The sequence below is a fragment of the Toxorhynchites rutilus genome, chromosome 3 (genome assembly GCF_029784135.1).
Source record: "Toxorhynchites rutilus septentrionalis strain SRP chromosome 3, ASM2978413v1, whole genome shotgun sequence".
Lineage (NCBI taxonomy): Eukaryota > Metazoa > Arthropoda > Insecta > Diptera > Culicidae > Toxorhynchites > Toxorhynchites rutilus.
Genome location: NC_073746.1, coordinates 175,670,539 through 175,690,040, shown reverse-complemented (window position 1 = coordinate 175,690,040; position 19,502 = coordinate 175,670,539). Strand labels below are relative to the sequence as shown.

Below are 19,502 nucleotides of genomic sequence, written 5' to 3'. Positions count from 1 at the left end.
CAGACTGGAAGTTTATAAGAACAGTTTTTGTTGCATGGATGTGGAAAAGTGAGATATGGGAATCGTGGGGTGTGGTCATTGCATATGAGGTTGTTAGGATTCGTTACATTCGTATTTTGTGGTCACCGATGGAGGTGCGCCTATGATTTTGTGACTTTTGAATTTTATGAAAAAATTGCTTCGAAATGACGCTTGAGCGGTGGTTGAGTAAAGTGCTGTTCGAACGTGAAAATACATCTGAGCTTGAAATCTGCCACTCAAATCACATGCACCTGTAACAAACTCACTTGAAACGGTATTTATCCTGCTTCTGTTTAAAACAAATTAAGGGTCGGAAATAAGGTTGGAAGAGAAATCAAAACATATCAAAGAAATAGAAGATAACCACATGGAGACACTTACGTTTACAGATCTGTCCGTAACAGTACGAATTCTCTGGACAATCGTTATTCAGCTTACATGGTACGGGTAGTGGTTTGCATCCATTTAGCAGATCCTTTGGATCGCCTTCGTAACCGCTTCTACAAGCGCAAATCGCTTGGTGGTTTCTTGGTTGACATTCGGCATTCGCACCGCAAGATACTCTCTCGCAAACATCTCTGCATTTTGGTTCGCTATTGGATTTGTTACATTCGGCCACATCGGGACAGTCTGCGTTCGTTTCGCATTCCGCGGCTTTCTTGCACCCATTTGTGTAGGGATCCCCAACGGATCCCGAAGGACACGCACAACGATACGAGCCGCGACTGTTGCGACACTTTGCATTCGGTCCACAGGGGGAGTCCTTACAGAAATCGATTAAACTGCAGCCTAATTTTGGATCACCCGTGAAGCCCGGCTGACAATAGCAGACCTGTTTGTGGTGTTCGGCGGAACAAAGTGCGTTACTTCCACAGGGTTCTCCCATCAGGCAAACGATTTTACATGTATGGTTTTCACAGGCCTTATCATCCGAACAATCACTATCGGATTCGCATTCAACTTTATGACAGCTTCCCGCCTTTTCCTGATAGTATCCTGGCTTGCAGTCGCAAACCGCTGAATGATCTCTTGCGGAACACTCTGCATTACGTCCGCAGAGTACTCGCCCAGAGCAGGCATTGATGCACTCCGAACGGCCAGTGGAATCCTGGACACAGGTCTCATCAATGTCACAATCTTCATTCGATCGGCACTTAAATTCCTGGGTACAGATATTATTTTGACAAAACTGGAAATCAGGACAGCTTGAATTGGTTCTACAAGTTGGTTGACAGACGCCTTGGATGCAGAGCTGGTCGGTAATACAGTCCCGATTGCTAGAGCACAGTGTGCAACAAACTCCGGCGTTACACTTGGTACCTGCGGGGCACTGCTGATCGCTACTACAGTACTGTATCGGGACACAGCCAAGTAAGGGATTTCCTGTTGTTCCTGGCTGACATGAGCAAATCGCAAGATGATTATCTGACACACAGTTCGCATTTTGTCCACAAGCGTTCTTCAGTAGACATGGGTCGACGCATTTGTAGTTGATACATGTCCGACTCGGTCCACAATCGTTACTTTCCGTGCATTCAACCTTCGTACAACCAATTCTCGGGTCTCCACGAGCATTCGGCGCACATTCGCAGACAGCTTTGTGATTCGTTGCGGTACAAATGGCATTTTTGCCACAGGCGTTCTCTTTGCCGCAAGGGTTCATACAACGTGCCGCTTCGCAGATTGCTGCTGAGGGACAGTCAGAGTCGGTGATGCATTCATCTGGATTTCTACATCCAGCATTTATCGGATCTCCCACCAAACCTTCCGGACACGAGCACACGTAACTTCCGGCAGTGTTTTGACAGTTGGCGCTGGCGTGGCAAGGATCGGTGAGACACTCGTCAACATCTTCACAGCGTCCTCCAACAGCCTGATAGCCCTGGAAACAGCTGCAAATTGCCTGATGATTCATAGTCTGACAGGTACCCTTACCGCAGTTGGCAGATTCACATGGATTGTTGCATTTGTTTGTTTCTGTATGACACTGTCGATCCTGGGCGCAGTCTTCGTTAGCTAGACATTCCACACGGAAGCAACCAACGGTAGTGTCACGGGCATCTCCCAGGTGTCCCGCTGGACATTGACACTCTGCTGTTCGATCGATGATGACACACTCAGCGTTTGTTCCACACTTTGCACTCTGACAAGGATCTTTACATTTTCCCTCTACACAAGCCAAGTTCTCCCCACAGTCGTTGTTTTTATAGCATTGATTCGTCAGTCGACAACCCGGACTCGTGTAAGCATCTCCAACCATTTCTTCGGGGCAAGCACATCGGTATGATCCGGGAACATTCTCGCAGATTGCCGATGGATGACAAGGACTGTCAGTACACTCATCGATATCGGCACATCCAAATGGAGTACCGATGAAACCTTTCATACACTTGCATCTACTAGCTAAGCAAATCTTCTGGGAGGGGCAGTCCGCATCGGTGCTACAGCCCGGCTGACATGTTCCGGCCTCATTGCAAACTTCTCCCGGCAGACAATTGTTGTTGGTATAACAAACCTTAGCGCACACATTGTTGTGACATCTTTCCCCAACCGCACAGCTCGATCCCTCCGAACATGGTAAACTACATTGATGTGCTATGCACATGTGTCCCGGTGCACATTCTGCCGTAGTGATACATGAACTAGGTATCCTAACGCAACCTTGTTCTGGAGCTGGATTTCCTTCGAACCCTGGTGGACACTTACAGCTTGCCACATGGTTAACGGACGAACAGAGGGAGTTTGGCCCACAAGTGCCTTCGGCTTCGCAAGGATCACTACATCTGTTGTTGATACATGCCAGAGAACTTCCACAGTCCTTGTTGCTTCTACAGCCAATCAGACAGCTGCCCCCAATACAAGCTTGTCGTTCACCGCAGTGGCTATGATCCGAACACGGCTGGGTGCAAACACTGTTGACACATCGCTCTCCTTCCGAGCAATCCTTCGAATTACGACAAGCTACCATACATTGACCATTCTGGCAAACATCTCCACCACAATCCAGTTCGCTCAAACATTGACTAATCACTCGGCTGCAGCCATCCTTCGCTGATCCCGTGATTCTGGGAACGTATTTTGTTTTGCACTCACACACTGGACTTCGGTTCACAATCGAACATCTCGAGTTGATGCCACATGCATTGATGCAAGGATCGACACATTTTCCGTTGACACATGCAGCGTTCGCAGGGCATTGAATGTCTCCATTCGGGCAATCTCCTTCAGGTCGGCAGCCAGTCAGAGGGTCTCCTACTTGTCCTACCGGACATTTGCAAATGTGACCGTCTGGGCCTGCTTCACAAATGGCAGAAGGATGACAAGGGTTGGGTTCACATGACTTTAGCACGGCGCATTCTACATCGGCGATTGGATTGGGTTTGTACCCTGGTGGACACTGACAGATGGAACGGTGATTCTCAGCTATACACACTGCGTTCTCACCACATGTATCTTCCTGACAAACATCATAACATGTATGGGTCATTCGATTGCACAGTTGGGTTGGTGGACAGTCGTTGTTGTATACGCAGGGTACAGATTGGCAACCTTGGTCCAAGTTATACGGATCGCCAGTAAACGATCCTGGTGGACATTGGCATTGAGCATTATGATTATTACTGACACAAATTGCATGAGGTCCGCATTGCATGCTCTCACAGGCCGGTCTGCACATCAGAGCTCCCTTGTACGTTACGCAGGAGTCCGACTCCGGACATTCCGCACTCGTGAGACACTTATTCTGCAACTCTGGACGACACCCGTTCCTATCGTTGGGATTTCCTGTATATCCTGGAAGACACTGACAACTACCCCGGTGATTCGAGGAAACACAAACCGAATTGGCTGGACAAGTAAACTCGGCACATACCGGTGTACATTTCAGAATACCCAAGACATCCTGTCGGCAGGCTGCCACCTGGTGACAATCATCGTCCACGACACAATCCGGTATTGAGGGTTTCTCGCATGTAGATTTCGCTGGATTCCAGAGGAATCCTTCCTGGCAGTGACATATGGGGTTGTTGTGCTCGTCTGGTTTACAGACTTCATTTATTCCACACTCGACAACGCTACAGGGGTTCACACAGGAACGCAGTCCATTTTCGGTAAGGGCGCATATTTTGCCACCGAAACATTCAGTGTCATCCTTGCAACCCTCAACAATTTTGGCTTCCTTCTGGCAGCCAAGCGTCAGATCTACCGGGCTGCCGACATATCCGTTGACACAAATGCACGTTGATCGATGGGTATTCGATACGCACAATGCGTTAGGGCCGCACTGTATTTTACTACAAGCGTCAACACATTTTCGTAGTCCTTTACCAAGCTGGAAGCATATCTCGTTGTTTTTGCAGTTGGCATCGTTATTACATTGACCTTCTTGGATGCAACCAGTTTGGAGATCTTTCGGGTTGCCCGTGTAGCCAGGTGGACAGATACATTTCCCAGAATCGCACGCAGCTCGTGGTCCACAACTTGTTTTCGCACAGAGATCCCTACAAATGCCCCGCTCGCACGTATATCCCGGGGGACATTGCATGTTTTTACCGCACTGACAACGTCTCGGATTGTCGCAGACATCCTTCTGCACTGGCGAGCAAATTGTGAATGGATTGCCACCATACCCGGGTTTGCAGCGGCAGTCAAAGCTCCCAGCCGTATTGATACATATAGCGTTCTCCCCGCAAACATTCCCCGTGGAGCATTCATCAACGTCGTTGCAATGCACGTAAGGGTTGCCAATGAAACCATTCGGGCAGACACACTCGACAGAGTTCAACGTTTCGCGACATTGGGCATTTTGCCCGCAAGTGGTTCGACTGCAGCTTATCCTCTGGTGGGCTTCGCAGCCGTCGTAAGGATTACCGCTGGTTTCCGGATTGCAAACACATGAGTTCTGTACGATACCATACTCACAGTGAGCATTTTTACCGCACTCTGGGTCGCAAGTTGGTGTTGTAACGGCTGTAAAAATATTCATGGAATCAATTTGGAATCATTGGGGTGATATCATATAACTTACGTGGCATACACAACATATCTGGATTACCAACGAAGAACGGTTCGCAGATGCACTTTCCAGTCGCACCATCACAAGTGGCACCAATTCCACAGACGACTCCATCACATTTATGCTTACAGCGTCCGTTGATACAAACTTGGGGTTCAGCGCAAGGTCGACCAGCAGAGCATTGATCTGTGACGCAAGATCCACCAGGGAAGGGGTTGCCCAATTCTCCCGGAGGACACTTACAAGTTGGCCCACTATTCGTCACAATACATATGGCGCCCTGACCACACATATAACCGTTGCATTCTAGAATATTAATTGGGTTTCAATTTTTCATACAATGATTCGAAACGGTGGAAGAACATACGTGAAACACAATCTCCATTGGGACCTTCCACGAAACCGACCCGACAGCGACACCAGGCGGCGTGTTTATCCGGTTCACAGTACGCGTTGGAGCCACACAGCAAACTACTGCACGGGCTAACACACGTCCCTCGCTCGCAAGCCAGAGTATCAGCACAGTCTTCGTTCTTTTGGCACTGACTTCGGACGGATCCTTCCTCTAATATGCATCCTCCCTTGTAGGCATCTCCCACCATGCCCTTAGGACAGATGCATTTGTAGCCACCTTTCTGGTTGACACATTGTGCACCATATGCACAAGGCGAATGGGCACATTCGTCCTCGTCCACACATCCTGTCAGTGGGTCACCCTTGTAACCCACTTCACACATACACTGGGGTGGATCAGTTGGCGTACAGCGTGCATTTATTCCGCAAGGGAATCGCTCACAGGGACTCTTACACTTATTGCCGTCGTATGCGTCCATATAGAATGGAGGTGGACATATACACTCACCGGGTTGGACGCACTTCTCGTTAGACCCACATTCGCGGTCAGCCGAGCATCGTTTCTGGGCAAGAGCACACAATCCACTGTACGGGTTGCCTGAATATCCCAGCGGACACTTGCATTCATAACCCCCGATGGTGTTCATACAAATAGCGTCGTATCCACAGACTTGCCGCCCCTCCGAACACTCATCGATGTCTTCGCATCTACCGTCGGTCTTCGTTCGGAAACCTTTAGGGCACGCACAGTAGCTAACTCCGCCCGTGATCGCAATACATTCTGCACCACCCGGACACTTGCCCTCGGGCGAACAATTATCTAGAATACAATTTCCGTCGACAAATTTGTAAGGTGCTGAACACTTGCACTCGAGGCTGGTACATTCCTCACAAGACAAAAACGGGTTTCCGTTGAATCCGGGAGGGCACTGGCACTCGTAGCTCCCGGGGAGATTTTTGCATATGGCGTTGACACCACAGGCTGGTTTATTGGGATCTTTGCATTCGTTGATGTCCTTGCAAATACCCTTTGCATTCCGCTTGTATCCCTGACCACAAATACATACACTGTTTCCACTGTACGCGTCCTGAATGCATTTTTCTCCCGAGGGACAAGGGTTCTGTTCACTACAGGTGTGTAGGGCAGATTTTGAGCAGCCACCGGAGTACGCATCACCCGAACTTCCTCCCGGACATTGACAAGTGAAACCACCCGGGACGTTGGTACAAATAGCTCCGTTCGGACAGGGATTACCCGCACACTCATTTATGTCGACGCATTGACCTTGATGACCGGTGAATCCCTCACTGCACAAACATTGCGCTTCACTATTAACCAACATGCAGTGGGAGTTGGGACCACAAGCAATGTTCTCACATGGATGCCGGCACTCATTTCCAACGTTAGGTTCCGGACAAAGACATCGTTTGTGTTCATCACAAATTGCATTACCCGGACAGTCTTGATCTTTGGTACACGTTACAACGGCTATACACCTTACAGTAGGATCAGGATCAGCAATGGAACCCTTCGGACAGGAACATTGGTGAGAACCTTCTACATTTTTGCATATGGCACCTTCGCCACAAGCATTTGGTTTGCTACACTCATCAATGTCATAACACTGCCGATTTGCATCCCCAGTGAAACCCGCTGGACACTCGCAGCTAAAGCCTCCCGGGTTATTGGTACACCTCGCATTGACACCACATCTTCCATTCGGACCTTGCGACGGATCACATTCGTTGATATCAATACAACCGGCAGAGATATCGGCCGGGTTGAAGGTCCATCCTTCATCGCACACACAGAAAGCTTCCTGTCCTTCTGCTCGACAGTATGCCTTACTGCCACAGTTGACATCGGCGCACGGAGTTTTACACTGAATCCGCGGTGGTGTTCCAATAAATCCAGCCTCACATTCGCATCGAAATGATCCCGGTGTGTTGATGCAAACTGCGGATGGTCCACAGATGTGAGCGTCCATTCGACACTCGTCGATATCCACGCAGCTCGAGACTTGCGGCTCGAAGCCATCCTGACAGAAACACTGTCCTTCGATACATTCTGCGTTGTTGGTACAGTCAAAGTTACTTTTGCAAAGCACATTAACGTCTGCCTGTTCGCAAGCAATTTTAGCGTCCGGCTTGCCAACATATCCCTGAGGGCAGAGGCAATTGTAACCTGGGTTGGCGTTCTCACAGATCGCATGATTTCCACAGGGTTTATCGAACGCCGTACACTCGTCGATATCAACACATCCCCGAAACGGATCTCCCGTGTATTCTGGCTTACATGAGCAAACAAAGCTACCGACCGTATCCGTACAAACCGCATTTTCCCCGCACGGATTATCTAGGCATTCGTTTATATCTATAATAAGAAATGTGTATGTGTGTTGGTGGATTGCGAGTAAAAGCGGAAGCCTTCGACGAGGACATTTACCACGACTACTTTGCATCTTGTTAGGTATTAGTAAATAATGAGCACGTGTCCATGTCGTCATCGAATGCTTTATGTGTATATGTGTGTATGAATGTAGTAAGCATACTTTTGCAAAACACTTCTCCTCGCCCCTCGAATCCTTGAGGGCACAAGCATTTGTAGGATCCGGGTAAGTTTATGCACTTGGCATTCTCTCCGCAAGCGTTAGCTTTCGCACATTCGTTAATATCAATGCATTCGCCGCCCGATTCGGTCATTCCCGAGGGGCAACTGCACCGGAAGCTGCCAGGCGTGTTGATACACTCGGAACTACTGGCACATGGGTTGTTGGAGCACTCGTCAATATCTGTTCACGCCCGTGTTTATGTATTTGGGGTGTATTTTGGTGCACATGTGTGGATGTGGATGTGAGCGCATTGTGATTGTTAGGTTAGGTTTAGGCGTCCGCATCCGTGTTTTGATAACAGACGTCGTGAAGCGTGAGTGTCGGTTTATGGATGAGATAATTAAAATCGGAAATGAAAAAAAAACATGATTGTTAGCGATTGCAAATGTTGGGACCTCTATAAGGTTGAAAGCAATGATTACAAATAATGCTTCTTGCTCAATATCAATGGTGCGGCAAATGGCGGAGCGAAGCAACTCTTTCTCATACAAAAACAAGCAGTTGAACAACAATGGCGAGTTGTACCAATCACTCGCTCGGGGTGCAGTTACCTTGGCAGTCCGTCATCGCATCCCCGTGAAAACCTTCCGGACATTCGCATCGAAAACTCCCGATGTCGTTTCGGCACAGTGCATTCCTTCCGCATGGCGAGCGTGTGCATTCGTCGTAATCGGCGCATCCCTGAGCAGAGCGTGCGTCACCATTGAACCCAGCGGGGCAGTCGCAGCGATAACCGCCCTCAAGGTTCGTACATATGGCACCTGGTCCGCAGACTCCCGGTCGAGCACACTCGTCGATATCTCCGCAGCCGTTGTATGGATCGCCTGCGAAACCATCCCGGCAGAGGCACGTATAGTTTCCGGGATAGTTCACGCACTCCGCGTTCACACCACAAGCCTGCGGGTCGAGGCATTCGTTGACGTCTGGAAAAGGTAAGAGGAATAAAGGTACTGTAATGTTATGTAGAGAGGGAAAAATGTCTCACTGAATCGTTCATTCGTTGCCCCGAACCCCTCCGGTGAAGCAATAGTCTCAATAACGTATAACCAATTATAGTAGAGACATTTTTTTTAATTAAAAAACGTATCCGAAATGGGATGCGTATAATACTACTCGTCTGGTAGGATTAGTGCGTTCCAAAGGTTCTACCCATTTGTGTTTCGCTTCGAACCCGTATCAGATTCTTTCCTCAGCCTGTAGAAGGCCTCGATTGACAACTGGAAACATGAAATCATTGAGAAACTCTGTTGCCCGGATATGATCAGCGTTACAATCAAAACTTAACCCCTAGCTCTGTAAAATCGTGAGGGTAATTGCATTTCCAAGGTATTCGTGCTGAGCGATGAACGATCGAGGGGGTTTAAAAGATACTCTGTCGCTAGCGGAATCTGTGGGGGCCAGAGCGCCCTTCACAGTATTTTACCCTCACTGTTTACAACAGATCCCTGACACAGTGGACCGTTATTTCCCTAGCGACTTGTGGGGTGCAAATGAGTAGGACTGTACACAAAATAAACAGAAGAGCGGTAGGAGCGAGCAAAAACAGAACGCTCAACCGATACCTTTATTGCACGATAATGCGTCCCGCATAGAGCGTGGGAGACAGTAGCGAAAGCGCAAGAAATTGGGTTTGAGATGTTAGAGTGTTCCCCGTACTCGCCCGACCTGAGCCCAACAGATTATCACTTGTACAGGTCTATGCATATTCGTATAAGGGAATAATGGAATCTAGAATCTAAGCAGGAGGTTATGAACGCTTGTATCGCCGCTTTCAAGGCCACATTGGAGATTCCGTCGAAGCCGGGGGCTTTCCCCACCTGCTACCAGTCTTTTCGCCACTGCCACCAGTTCCTCGTTGGAGACTCGTGAACGTTCAACAGCATTTTCTCCGTGCGGTGTGGATGGCCAAATTGTTGGATCATGCCTCGGGAATAATCCCCCCATAATGACCTTTAGATTCTCGGGACACGATTCAACTGCTGTTACTGGACCTCTGATCCTCGCCATCACTACACGATAAGCATCGCCCAGCTCCTAAAACAGTTCAATTTGCTCTGTCTTATATGCCGTTTCGAGGCGGCTCTAACTATTCGGTACACTATATAACGCTCCTCTCTGTCAGAACTCTTATTTCCTCCTGGAACCTTCTTCTGGCTCTAATACAACTAGCGCGAAGGCTACGGAGTGTTTCGTTCCACCAGTAAGCTGGGTAACGTTTATTCTTATTTTTTATCCCATTTGTTTATTTCAGGCTCATTAGCATTTTAGCTGTAACAGAGCCGAATTTTAATCGTGTACATGTCACATGTTTATCATATCTATAATTGGAACATTACACAGATGCCGTTTTTCGACGTAATAGTATTCCTTCTATACCATTGCATATGGTACACATTTACACAGTAGCCATTTAGTCGTAAGAATTTTCCTTCTGTTCTTCCATTATCCAGTTAGACCGGACAGCGGAGACAGTTGATTGATCATTGTTGAGTCATTTATAGAACAACAGCCTGATGTGTCTTGCAGAGCAGAGCAGTTGTATGGATGAATCGATCTTATTTCGACCGTGGATCGATCTCCATCGCTTGATTGTTGCGTGGACGTAGTTGTTCTGTAACAACACAAAGATGGTCAATGAGGGCCCTGATTTTTGAACTCACGATCGATCGCTTACTAAGCGAATGCGCAATCAATGTGGCTACGGAGACCCCCTCGTTTATTCTTAGGGTCTATTTTCCTCGGCATTGTAGTGTCGCATGCTCTCACCATACAATTAGTCAGGTTTTCCGCGTTCCAGTCTGAAGCTCCGCTATCTAGATGAAGTGCTTCTACGAAAAAGTCCTTGTCAAAAGCACTCGTCCTACATATCCGCTCACCGCTTGTTGTCCTCCGTACTGTCACGTGGTTTCGTTGACCGATTCAATACTGGATCGCCTGGTGGTCAATATGTGTATACCATTTTCACACTTTCCACTCCGTGCTCGCCACCAACGACGGACTGCAAAAGGTGACGTCGATGATAAATTCGCGGCCATTTTTCCGTAAGGTGCTGATGGTACCTTCATTGAGTAGCGTCACTTCCAGTTTTGAGAGAGTTTCCAGTAGACTGTAGCCTCTCACGTTGGTACATCTACCCAAGCGTTGAAGTCACCTCCAATGACGATCGATTTATTCCGCGGTCATTGTGACTTGTGACTGTGCTCGTTTGTCCATCTTGGGGGTGCATAGCAACTGCACATGAAGGTTCCATTAATTTTGGCGACTACGAAACCTTCATATGAGCCACCAACTACTTTCTGGATAGGATATCTGCCTATCACCTGTAGGGGAAGTGGGGGCATAGTGGTCACCCTAAAGAATATGCCCATTTCCAGCGCCCACATACCGATTTAATTCCCGTTTCTCGAAGAATATTATAGTTCAACTCATTGTTCTTCAAGATAACAAACGGCTTCTACTATAAAAATTCAAAATAGTACACTTTTCATCATTAGAAAAAAAGGTGAAAATTTTTTTTTGCTTGGAGGTAAAGTGGTCACCTAGTGGGGGCAAAGTGGTCACCCGGCCATATAAAGCTAAATGGGATAGATTTATGCGTTTTTTCGTCCAAATTTGTTCAAATCATATTTTTTATACTACAGGGTGGGCCATTTAAAGTGGAAGCATCTGGCAACCCCATAACTTTTGACAGAGATGTCAGTTTAACAAATGTCATACCGCGTTGGAAGCGTCATTTCAGTACAATTTTAACCATGGAACAATACACACCTAAACAACGCGCTGAAATTGTTCAGCTGTACATTCAAAATAACTTCTCAATTGTGTTAACTAAACGTGCGTGGAAAAATAAAAATAAAGTTAAAACATCGCCTGGAGACAACACTATACGTCGATTATATGCCAAATTTATATCGTCTGGTAGTGTTGGTAATGCCAGTCATCTGTCCAGACAACGACCAAGACGTTTCGACGAGAATATTGATGCCGTTCGAGCCAGTGTTGCAGAGACTCCATCGACATCAGGTCGCCATCGTTCGCAAGAGTTAGGCATCTTTTTATTGCCATTTGTTCATGAAAATGAATTGGACAATTACTGGTTCCAACAGGACGGCGCTACATGCCATACAGCGGCTGCCACGACCAAATTATTGCGCGAAATGTTCCCCGGAAGATTAATATCGAAAAACGGCGATTATGACTGGCCACCGAGATCACCTGATTTGACGCCTCCTGACTTTTTTATGGGGATATTTAAAATCCAAGGTATATACTGGTAAACCAAGGACCCTGGCTGCGCTGAAAGACAATATCCGACAAGAAATTGCTGCCATATCGGCCGAAACATTGGGCAAAGTGATGGAAAATGCCGAAAAAAGGGCACATTTTGCGGTCAAGGCCAGAGGCGGTCATTTACGAGATATCATAATCAAAAAGTAGTTAGAACAAATCTCCTTGGACCAAAATAAATGAATTTCAAAAAAAAATTTTAAAATTCCACTTCTTTACTTTGCTATTGCAAAAACAAATCCTTCCACTTTAAATGGCCCACCCTGTAGGTACATGCATGAAATAAGCTTGGCCTATTCACCTAGAGCCCCAATCTAAATTTTCTCTTGCATACAAAAGCGTAGTAATAAACACATAACGTTTCGCATAATGAGGCTTGGTTTAGTTGGAGTGGCATATTTATCCAGGGTCAAAGCCATAAAAGGATCTTCTACAAAAGCAGAATGTGATGAGGTATATCAGCTTTAGTAAACAGAACATTGTAAGTTGTTATTCACCTATGACCACTTTGCCCCTAAACATGAAAATAATGTCTATACTAATTAATCGTTGAGATTAAACAAAATATCTGTTCACCTCTCCTAGAACATGTGAACAGTGGTCCAAACTGATGATTTGTCCAACATATCAGATTGAATAAACTAAATTTCACGAGGAATTCCTTAGATATCATGCGCACAGAACTACGGCCGAATGGCTATCGAGAGAGTAATTTCTGTTATTATTTGTATTTTGACATGCGACAGCTCTACTGAAGTACAAGGTGACTCAAAAGTCATTAAATTCTTCAAACATAAGGTGCCTATCAATACGGCATCTACTGTCAATAGTTAAACTACTAAACAAGCAGGTGACCACTTTGCCCCCCATGACCAATTTGCTTGCGGGTTAGGGGAGCGGTATATGAAACAGTATGGAAGAAAGCAGAAAGGAATTTATTTACCTGAAGCGTGATTGAGACAGGCATATGTCGACATACAAGGCTACAATGACACTCAATCGAGATGATAAGCAGTTGCGTCATAATAAACGATGGCGCATAGGCCAAGGTGAATTTCAAACTGCTCGGAGATCACCATTTATACACGGATACCAGAAAAAGAATGGTTCAAGACAAGTTTAAGCAGTAAAACATTGGATTTGCCTGTACCCTGCAATGTTATACCTGCGGGCTGAAAAGCGAAATTTTCGTGACTCTGTCAACCTAGATCTTTGTCTAAAGAAATGTTTTCAAAAAAGCTTCTTGTCTTTTATGAAAAAATACGACCAGACCTCGCTTACTGTCACTACGTGGAAATAGCTCAGAAATCGTGCCTAAGGACAGAAACCCACCAAACTTGCTGAAGCGGTGCCCAATAGGGCAATCGTTTAGCGGAATTTAAAGAGAACTCAGGAAACATTTGGAAATGAGAAACAGTTTCAATCAGATTACTGCCGTTCCACGCATAGTTGTCCCATGTTACATTTTGACAATATTCACTTTTCTACATAAAACGATGTTTTTATGTCTGATCTTCCAGAAAACACAAAAAAGTTATTGTTTGATGATGATGATGGTCACGCCTCCTTCCCCTACAGAGTTTTGAGCAAGACGAGTTATCTAAAAGATATTTTTTTTCTCAGCATTGAAATCAGTTTTGCAAAAAAAAAACCAACTGATTTTATTTACAGATATAAGTTCAAAAATAAAATTTCAATGTCAAAAGACAAGCCGATACTCAGTCTTGTCCGCCACAGAGCCGATACGGTCCCGACAAGGCCCTTGCAGTCAAATGGTCCACCAAGACACAAGTCCAACCGCCAGCCTTGTCCCCATATCCCCATCCAGAGAAATCGAGAAATTTTCCTTCACGAAAAATTTCTAGACCGAGCCTTACAAAACTTTTAAATTTTTATTCCATTTTTATCACCACTCGCGCGACGCTCAAACTTTTGTAGACTACTTTTATTTTTTTTTTCAACTACTACAATATAAAAACATAAAATAAAAATAGTCCATCATCACCAAGATCATGACAGACATAATAGAGATTAATATAAAATAGAGAAAAAAAATAATGAAAACAAAATTAAATCGTCTACACATTATAATCCGTTTAATAGAAACTTCGTCAGATACAATATTCAATGAAAAAAATAAAATAAGAAAGACTGCATCAAACTTTTCACATAAATTATCCGTTCGTATAAAACTTCGTCAGTTAAAATTTTCGTCATAAAGTAAGAAAAAATCATTCAGCTGTTATGAAAACACAGCTTTCAAGTGTGAAAGCTGTTTCTCTTAAACTCTGCTAATGTTGTTGCACGTTTAATATGTCTTGGCATCGAGTTGAAAACATTTATTGCTTTGAAATACAACGAATTTTGTGAAGCACATGTCAAGAAATGGGGTGTCCTTAGTTCATTCGCGTTTCTAGTGTTATAACTATGAAAATCACTTCCTCTTTCAACTCGATCACACAAATATCGAGGTAGCAAACCGTTAATTACTTTAAAAATGAACACCATAGTTAAATAAACAATTCTTTGCTTCACGGATAACCTTTGCAAAGCGTCCAGCAAAGGTTATCCGTGATGAACCTATTACATTTTAGTATTAATCGCATTATTTTATTCTGCAAACGCTGTAATCTCGATATTTGTGTTTCATTGGCTAGAAATAGAATGGAAGAACAAAAGTCCAAATGAGGAGAAATGATTGAGTTGTATAGCTGTATTTTGCTGCAAATAGTTAAATCGTTTTTCAATCGGCATAAGATTCCATACTTCTTGGCAATTTTCTTGATGACATTGTCAATGTGAGTGTTGAACTTAAGTTTGTCATCAATAATCACGCCAAGATATTTAATCTCCCGAACGCGGTCAATAGCCTCATAATCAATAACAATAGAGACGTTCTCATTTATTCGATTTCGCGAGATTATCATGTATTTTGTCTTACTTATGTTCAATTTCAGTTGCTTATACTTCAACCATCTACTTAGAAAACGCAAATCAAGTGTAAAACGGCCTGATATACATCTTTAGCTGCAATGAATAACACAGTGTCATCTGCGAAAAGATTAATATCGCAAAATCGTAAGACTCTCCGCATGTCATTGATATACATAATAAATAAAAGAGGCCCTAATACACTGCTCTGGGGTACTCCAAGATTATTCTCTACAGGACTGGAAATGAAATCGCTAAAAGCAGTCCGTTGAGTTCTGTCATACAAATAGCTTTCAAACCATTTATATGCAGTACTCGTAATTCCAAAGCGCTTAATCGTGTCCAACAACAAGGGCCTAGAAATTGTCTCGAAAGCGCGTTTTAGATCCAAGAAAACAACAAAAATGGTTTCTTTATCTTCTAATTGTTTGTTCCCAGTGTTTTAAAAAAACAACAGTGTCCCATGTTTATTTTCTAGCCAAAGCAGTCCACCATGTATTTTCTGTAGATCCATAATGAATGAGTCGGTTCAAGTACAAGATTTTTATGTAACGCTTTCAGCAGGACTAATGCACTCATTTCTGGGTTGAAGAACGAACTAATTCTCAAACAAATAAAAAAAAGTTTTACAGCACACGTGTATCATGTTAGCGAATGGCTTAAGATGAACGTGGAAGGAAGCCACAAATGGCTGCCACAATGGCGCTTATTTCTTTCATCTCCCGCTCTCACTCCTCGCCCTAAAATCAATAATTTTGCGAAACAGTGTGAAGAAAATGATCGTTTTCGCACACTTCCTATCAAGTAATATCAACCAAACTCTAATCGATTACTCACAAGATATTAAATTTTCATCTGCCGTCACAATGTATAGTGAAAAACGTCGTAAAACTCGAGCTAGTGCTCTGAAAGTTAACTTTTCATTTTTCAAATTTCCGCAATGTTTTTGTTTGTATTGGTGAAAGCATTTTTTCGACACTGATGCCAGACAACATCATCGAAATAGCTATAAAAACCACTCAATGAAATGTTATTCCTAAGTCATAGCGTTCCATGGCATGAAAATCAATCAAATAAAATTGTGTTGATATCAATAAAATTATTGTTTTAACGTGTAATTGGTCTATAATGTAAGTTTTAGCCACCTTTAGCCATTGGTTAAAAAAATCGTATTGCAGAGCTCGGAATACTGCCAAGGCAGCCTCTGCTGTGAAAAATAGTAAACGGAAAAGTATTACATTCAATGCCTCGGCCAAAATAAGAGAAGGGTTAAGGCTCTCCAACGTGAATATGTGAGAAAATACGATCAACGAAGGAAAATATTAACTATCAACTATCAACATCGAGTTACTGTGCGAAAGAACTTGTTAATACCACAAGAGCCCCGATTTGCATGTGTTATAAATTTACGCATGTTACGCTCGCGTATAATCAGAATCATATGCAAATACACCTTCTATATATATTTATATTTGGAATTGTTCATCGGAACACAACGTTCATACATTTTACTTTAGTATTGAATTGTAATTTTTTTCAAATGTATTCTAAGACTCGTGTCAGTGAAGCGCCGCACAGTCTGAAAAGTGAATTCATCTATTCACGTTTCAAAATCAAAACAAACCGTTTGTTTTGCTCTTCTCTCATGAACACTTTTACCCCATTTTTACACGTGGTTTAACCTATACTACTACAACGGCTTCCTTCCACCTTCAGCTTAATAACAATGAGATTCATATTCTGCAAAGGTGTTGCAGATCACTTCCTTCTTTATAAAATGATGTTTTTATTCATAATCTTTCGGAAAAACGCAAAAAAAATTGTTTGTATCCTGTATTTCAAGAAAAAAAACATCAAATTCAGTCGTCCCATGTTGATATTCTAGGTATAACTGTCCCACCATGAATTTTTAAACTAATAATCAAGCTTAATTGATTGAAGTGAGGGGAACTTTTCACATTTCATTAGACAATAGTTTACTGCTAATAAATAAACCCGGTGTATTGCTAAACTGAAATGCTGAAAGCTTCAGGTAGACAAATATGGTACAAAAATGTGATTGCATTTTACTAAGTTGCTGATTTTGGAACATGGGACAACTATGCGTAGAACGGCAGATTAGCGTTCAGTCAAGTCAAACTGACGTTCTTCTAGGGAAACATGCTAAATTATACACTATTCATTAGGAAGAATGTGATTCTTTGAAATCCGTTGCACTTTCCGAAGGTTCGGATCGACGGTAGCAGCTTTTTCGAGACTATTTTTTTATATTTGACCGGTATACGTGGACATTGGATGATATAAACTATGAATGGGACACAATGCCGTGTTGCACGGATAATATGTTTCTTGTGGAAAAAAACAGAATTGAACGTCACATAGGTGGTCTTGGAATGAGCATAATATTATCGTCGGTTTTATTTTATACAACATTTCGCGCAACTCAACCATAACCGTAACCAACCATAACCACGTTTGAGAGCTGAATTTCCGTATAAATTCAATTTTATATGTTACATTACTTGGTATTCGTTCGATTTTTTTTCATCTCATGGGGAGAGCAGTGGAAACAGCTCGCGATATCATCGATGCGTTTGGAGCATGAACGCATCGGGCAAACTTGAATTGCGGCAATTAGAATACTGAAGATAATGAATGTTGTTTTTAGACAACGAAGAATTGAATGAAAAGTTATAAAATCGCTACTTTAACTGTTGGGCCAAGAAACGATTCCTATTGCCGAATCTGCATCTGAAGAAGGTTACGATTGCTATTTGACTGTTTGCGACCACTTACGGAATCTGGGCGGAAGTAGAGATTGTGGAAATCGTAACCTCTACTGTAAGAAGGTGTGCTATTTGAGAACGATCAGCATGATTGTAGAAGCTACGCTTTCGTTAATCTCTAGAGGATTATTATGGAATGTTACTTTGCCGTCGTTCTTTTTGAAACAAGTGATAAATGTGGCTACCGCACATAATTACCCACCGGCGATGATTTCCCACTGATAAGCGGTTCCAGAATTACGGAGCAAATCAATTTCTTTCCACAGAAAGACACAACCATACGGTACTGCTTTACTGATTTCCTCAACCGATAGGATCTCTTCCCCCAGCATAGAACAATGCTTCGGTACTAGTCGGAGTACTTGTTACTGCCATATCTTCGCCATATCGAGACAAAGAGAGAAAGGTAGTTATATTAGCTCGGGTAAAATCCTCGACAAGATCATAAATTTTACTGCTAACCCGGTGCTGGGGAAGGAGTTGAAATTGAATAACTTCTAATAATGTGGCACGGCCAAGGGTACAAAAAAGTTGCCAGGAAGTAAATACTATCGACCGTAGATTACCGCTAATGGATAGACTGTCGCGCGAGATTGTCACCCATTGGTATTAACAGTACTTTCTAAAGGTGTCGTGTGGTAAGCTTCGGGGAATGATGGATAGTCTGATTGTTAGGCTACGATCCCGCGGGAGCTTGAGGATAATTTGTTTTGTCTTATCTTGGAGTCATCCTGGACGCGGATAGCATCGTATTTCAATAATTCAACCGTGACACTTACCTGTACATCGTTCTTCTCCATCTCCTTCGAAACCTGGTCTACATTTACACACAAAATGTGCTGGTAAATTGCAGCATTCTGCGTTCTCGACACATCGAGCGGCGATCGAGGGATCTTGGCATTCGTCAATATCTGAAATGATGTTAGTGGGTGGATTAGATTGTGGACCAAATATGTTATTCCGTGAACCGTGAATCAACCAACGACATTCGGGAGATTAATTTAGTTTTCACAATTTGAGCACATTTTCAAGTTGAATACAAATTATTGTATTTTTGCCTTTGAATTTCAAATGATCTTAAATCTATGTTTTGGGCATTGTAAATGTATTGATATATTTTGAAGCATATTTTTCATTCATTAAATCACAGAAAAGAACCAGCCCAGGAGGCTGAAAGTCTCTTTAATGAAGAACAAAAAACATTTACAGGGTCTTTCAGATTAAACGCTCATGCAACAAATTTTAATAACTTCAACAAAAGTGAACCGATTTTTATTTTTGAAAAACGAAAATAAAGCTTATTTTGGGACATTTTCGAAGTGACCCCCCCTTTCTTCGACAACGCGTTTTAAACGGTGCACAAAATTCTTAAAGCACAACTCTAACATTACGAATTCGATGCTGTTGAAAATCCGAGTTATTTCTTCTTTAAGTTCCTCCAAATCATGTGGCTTATTAATGTGCGATTCACATAGAAAGTTACGGAAAAGAACGTCC

At 43.6% G+C, this 19,502-nt stretch overlaps 2 protein-coding genes across 5 annotated transcripts in view; one reads left to right on the top strand and one right to left on the bottom strand.

The window, feature by feature from the left end:
* LOC129775912 (uncharacterized) overlaps positions 1 to 19,502 on the bottom strand; it is a 580,006-nt gene that overhangs the window by 106,785 nt on the left and 453,719 nt on the right. For 2 of the 3 annotated variants that reach the window (XM_055781159.1, XM_055781161.1), the window contains exons 7-12: positions 18,785 to 18,916; positions 8,553 to 8,924; positions 7,942 to 8,181; positions 5,403 to 7,763; positions 5,048 to 5,341; positions 403 to 4,989 (exon numbers count right to left, since the gene is read on the bottom strand). In XM_055781159.1, the coding sequence (XP_055637134.1) occupies positions 403 to 4,989; positions 5,048 to 5,341; positions 5,403 to 7,763; positions 7,942 to 8,181; positions 8,553 to 8,924; positions 18,785 to 18,916 (7,986 nt within the window). The remainder of the gene's footprint in view (positions 1 to 402; positions 4,990 to 5,047; positions 5,342 to 5,402; positions 7,764 to 7,941; positions 8,182 to 8,552; positions 8,925 to 18,784; positions 18,917 to 19,502) is intronic. The other variant, XM_055781160.1, reaches the window with a different exon arrangement.
* Positions 1 to 19,502, top strand: part of LOC129775911 (beta-alanine-activating enzyme) — a 286,887-nt gene that overhangs the window by 137,859 nt on the left and 129,526 nt on the right. The gene's annotated exons all lie outside the window — the stretch shown is intronic.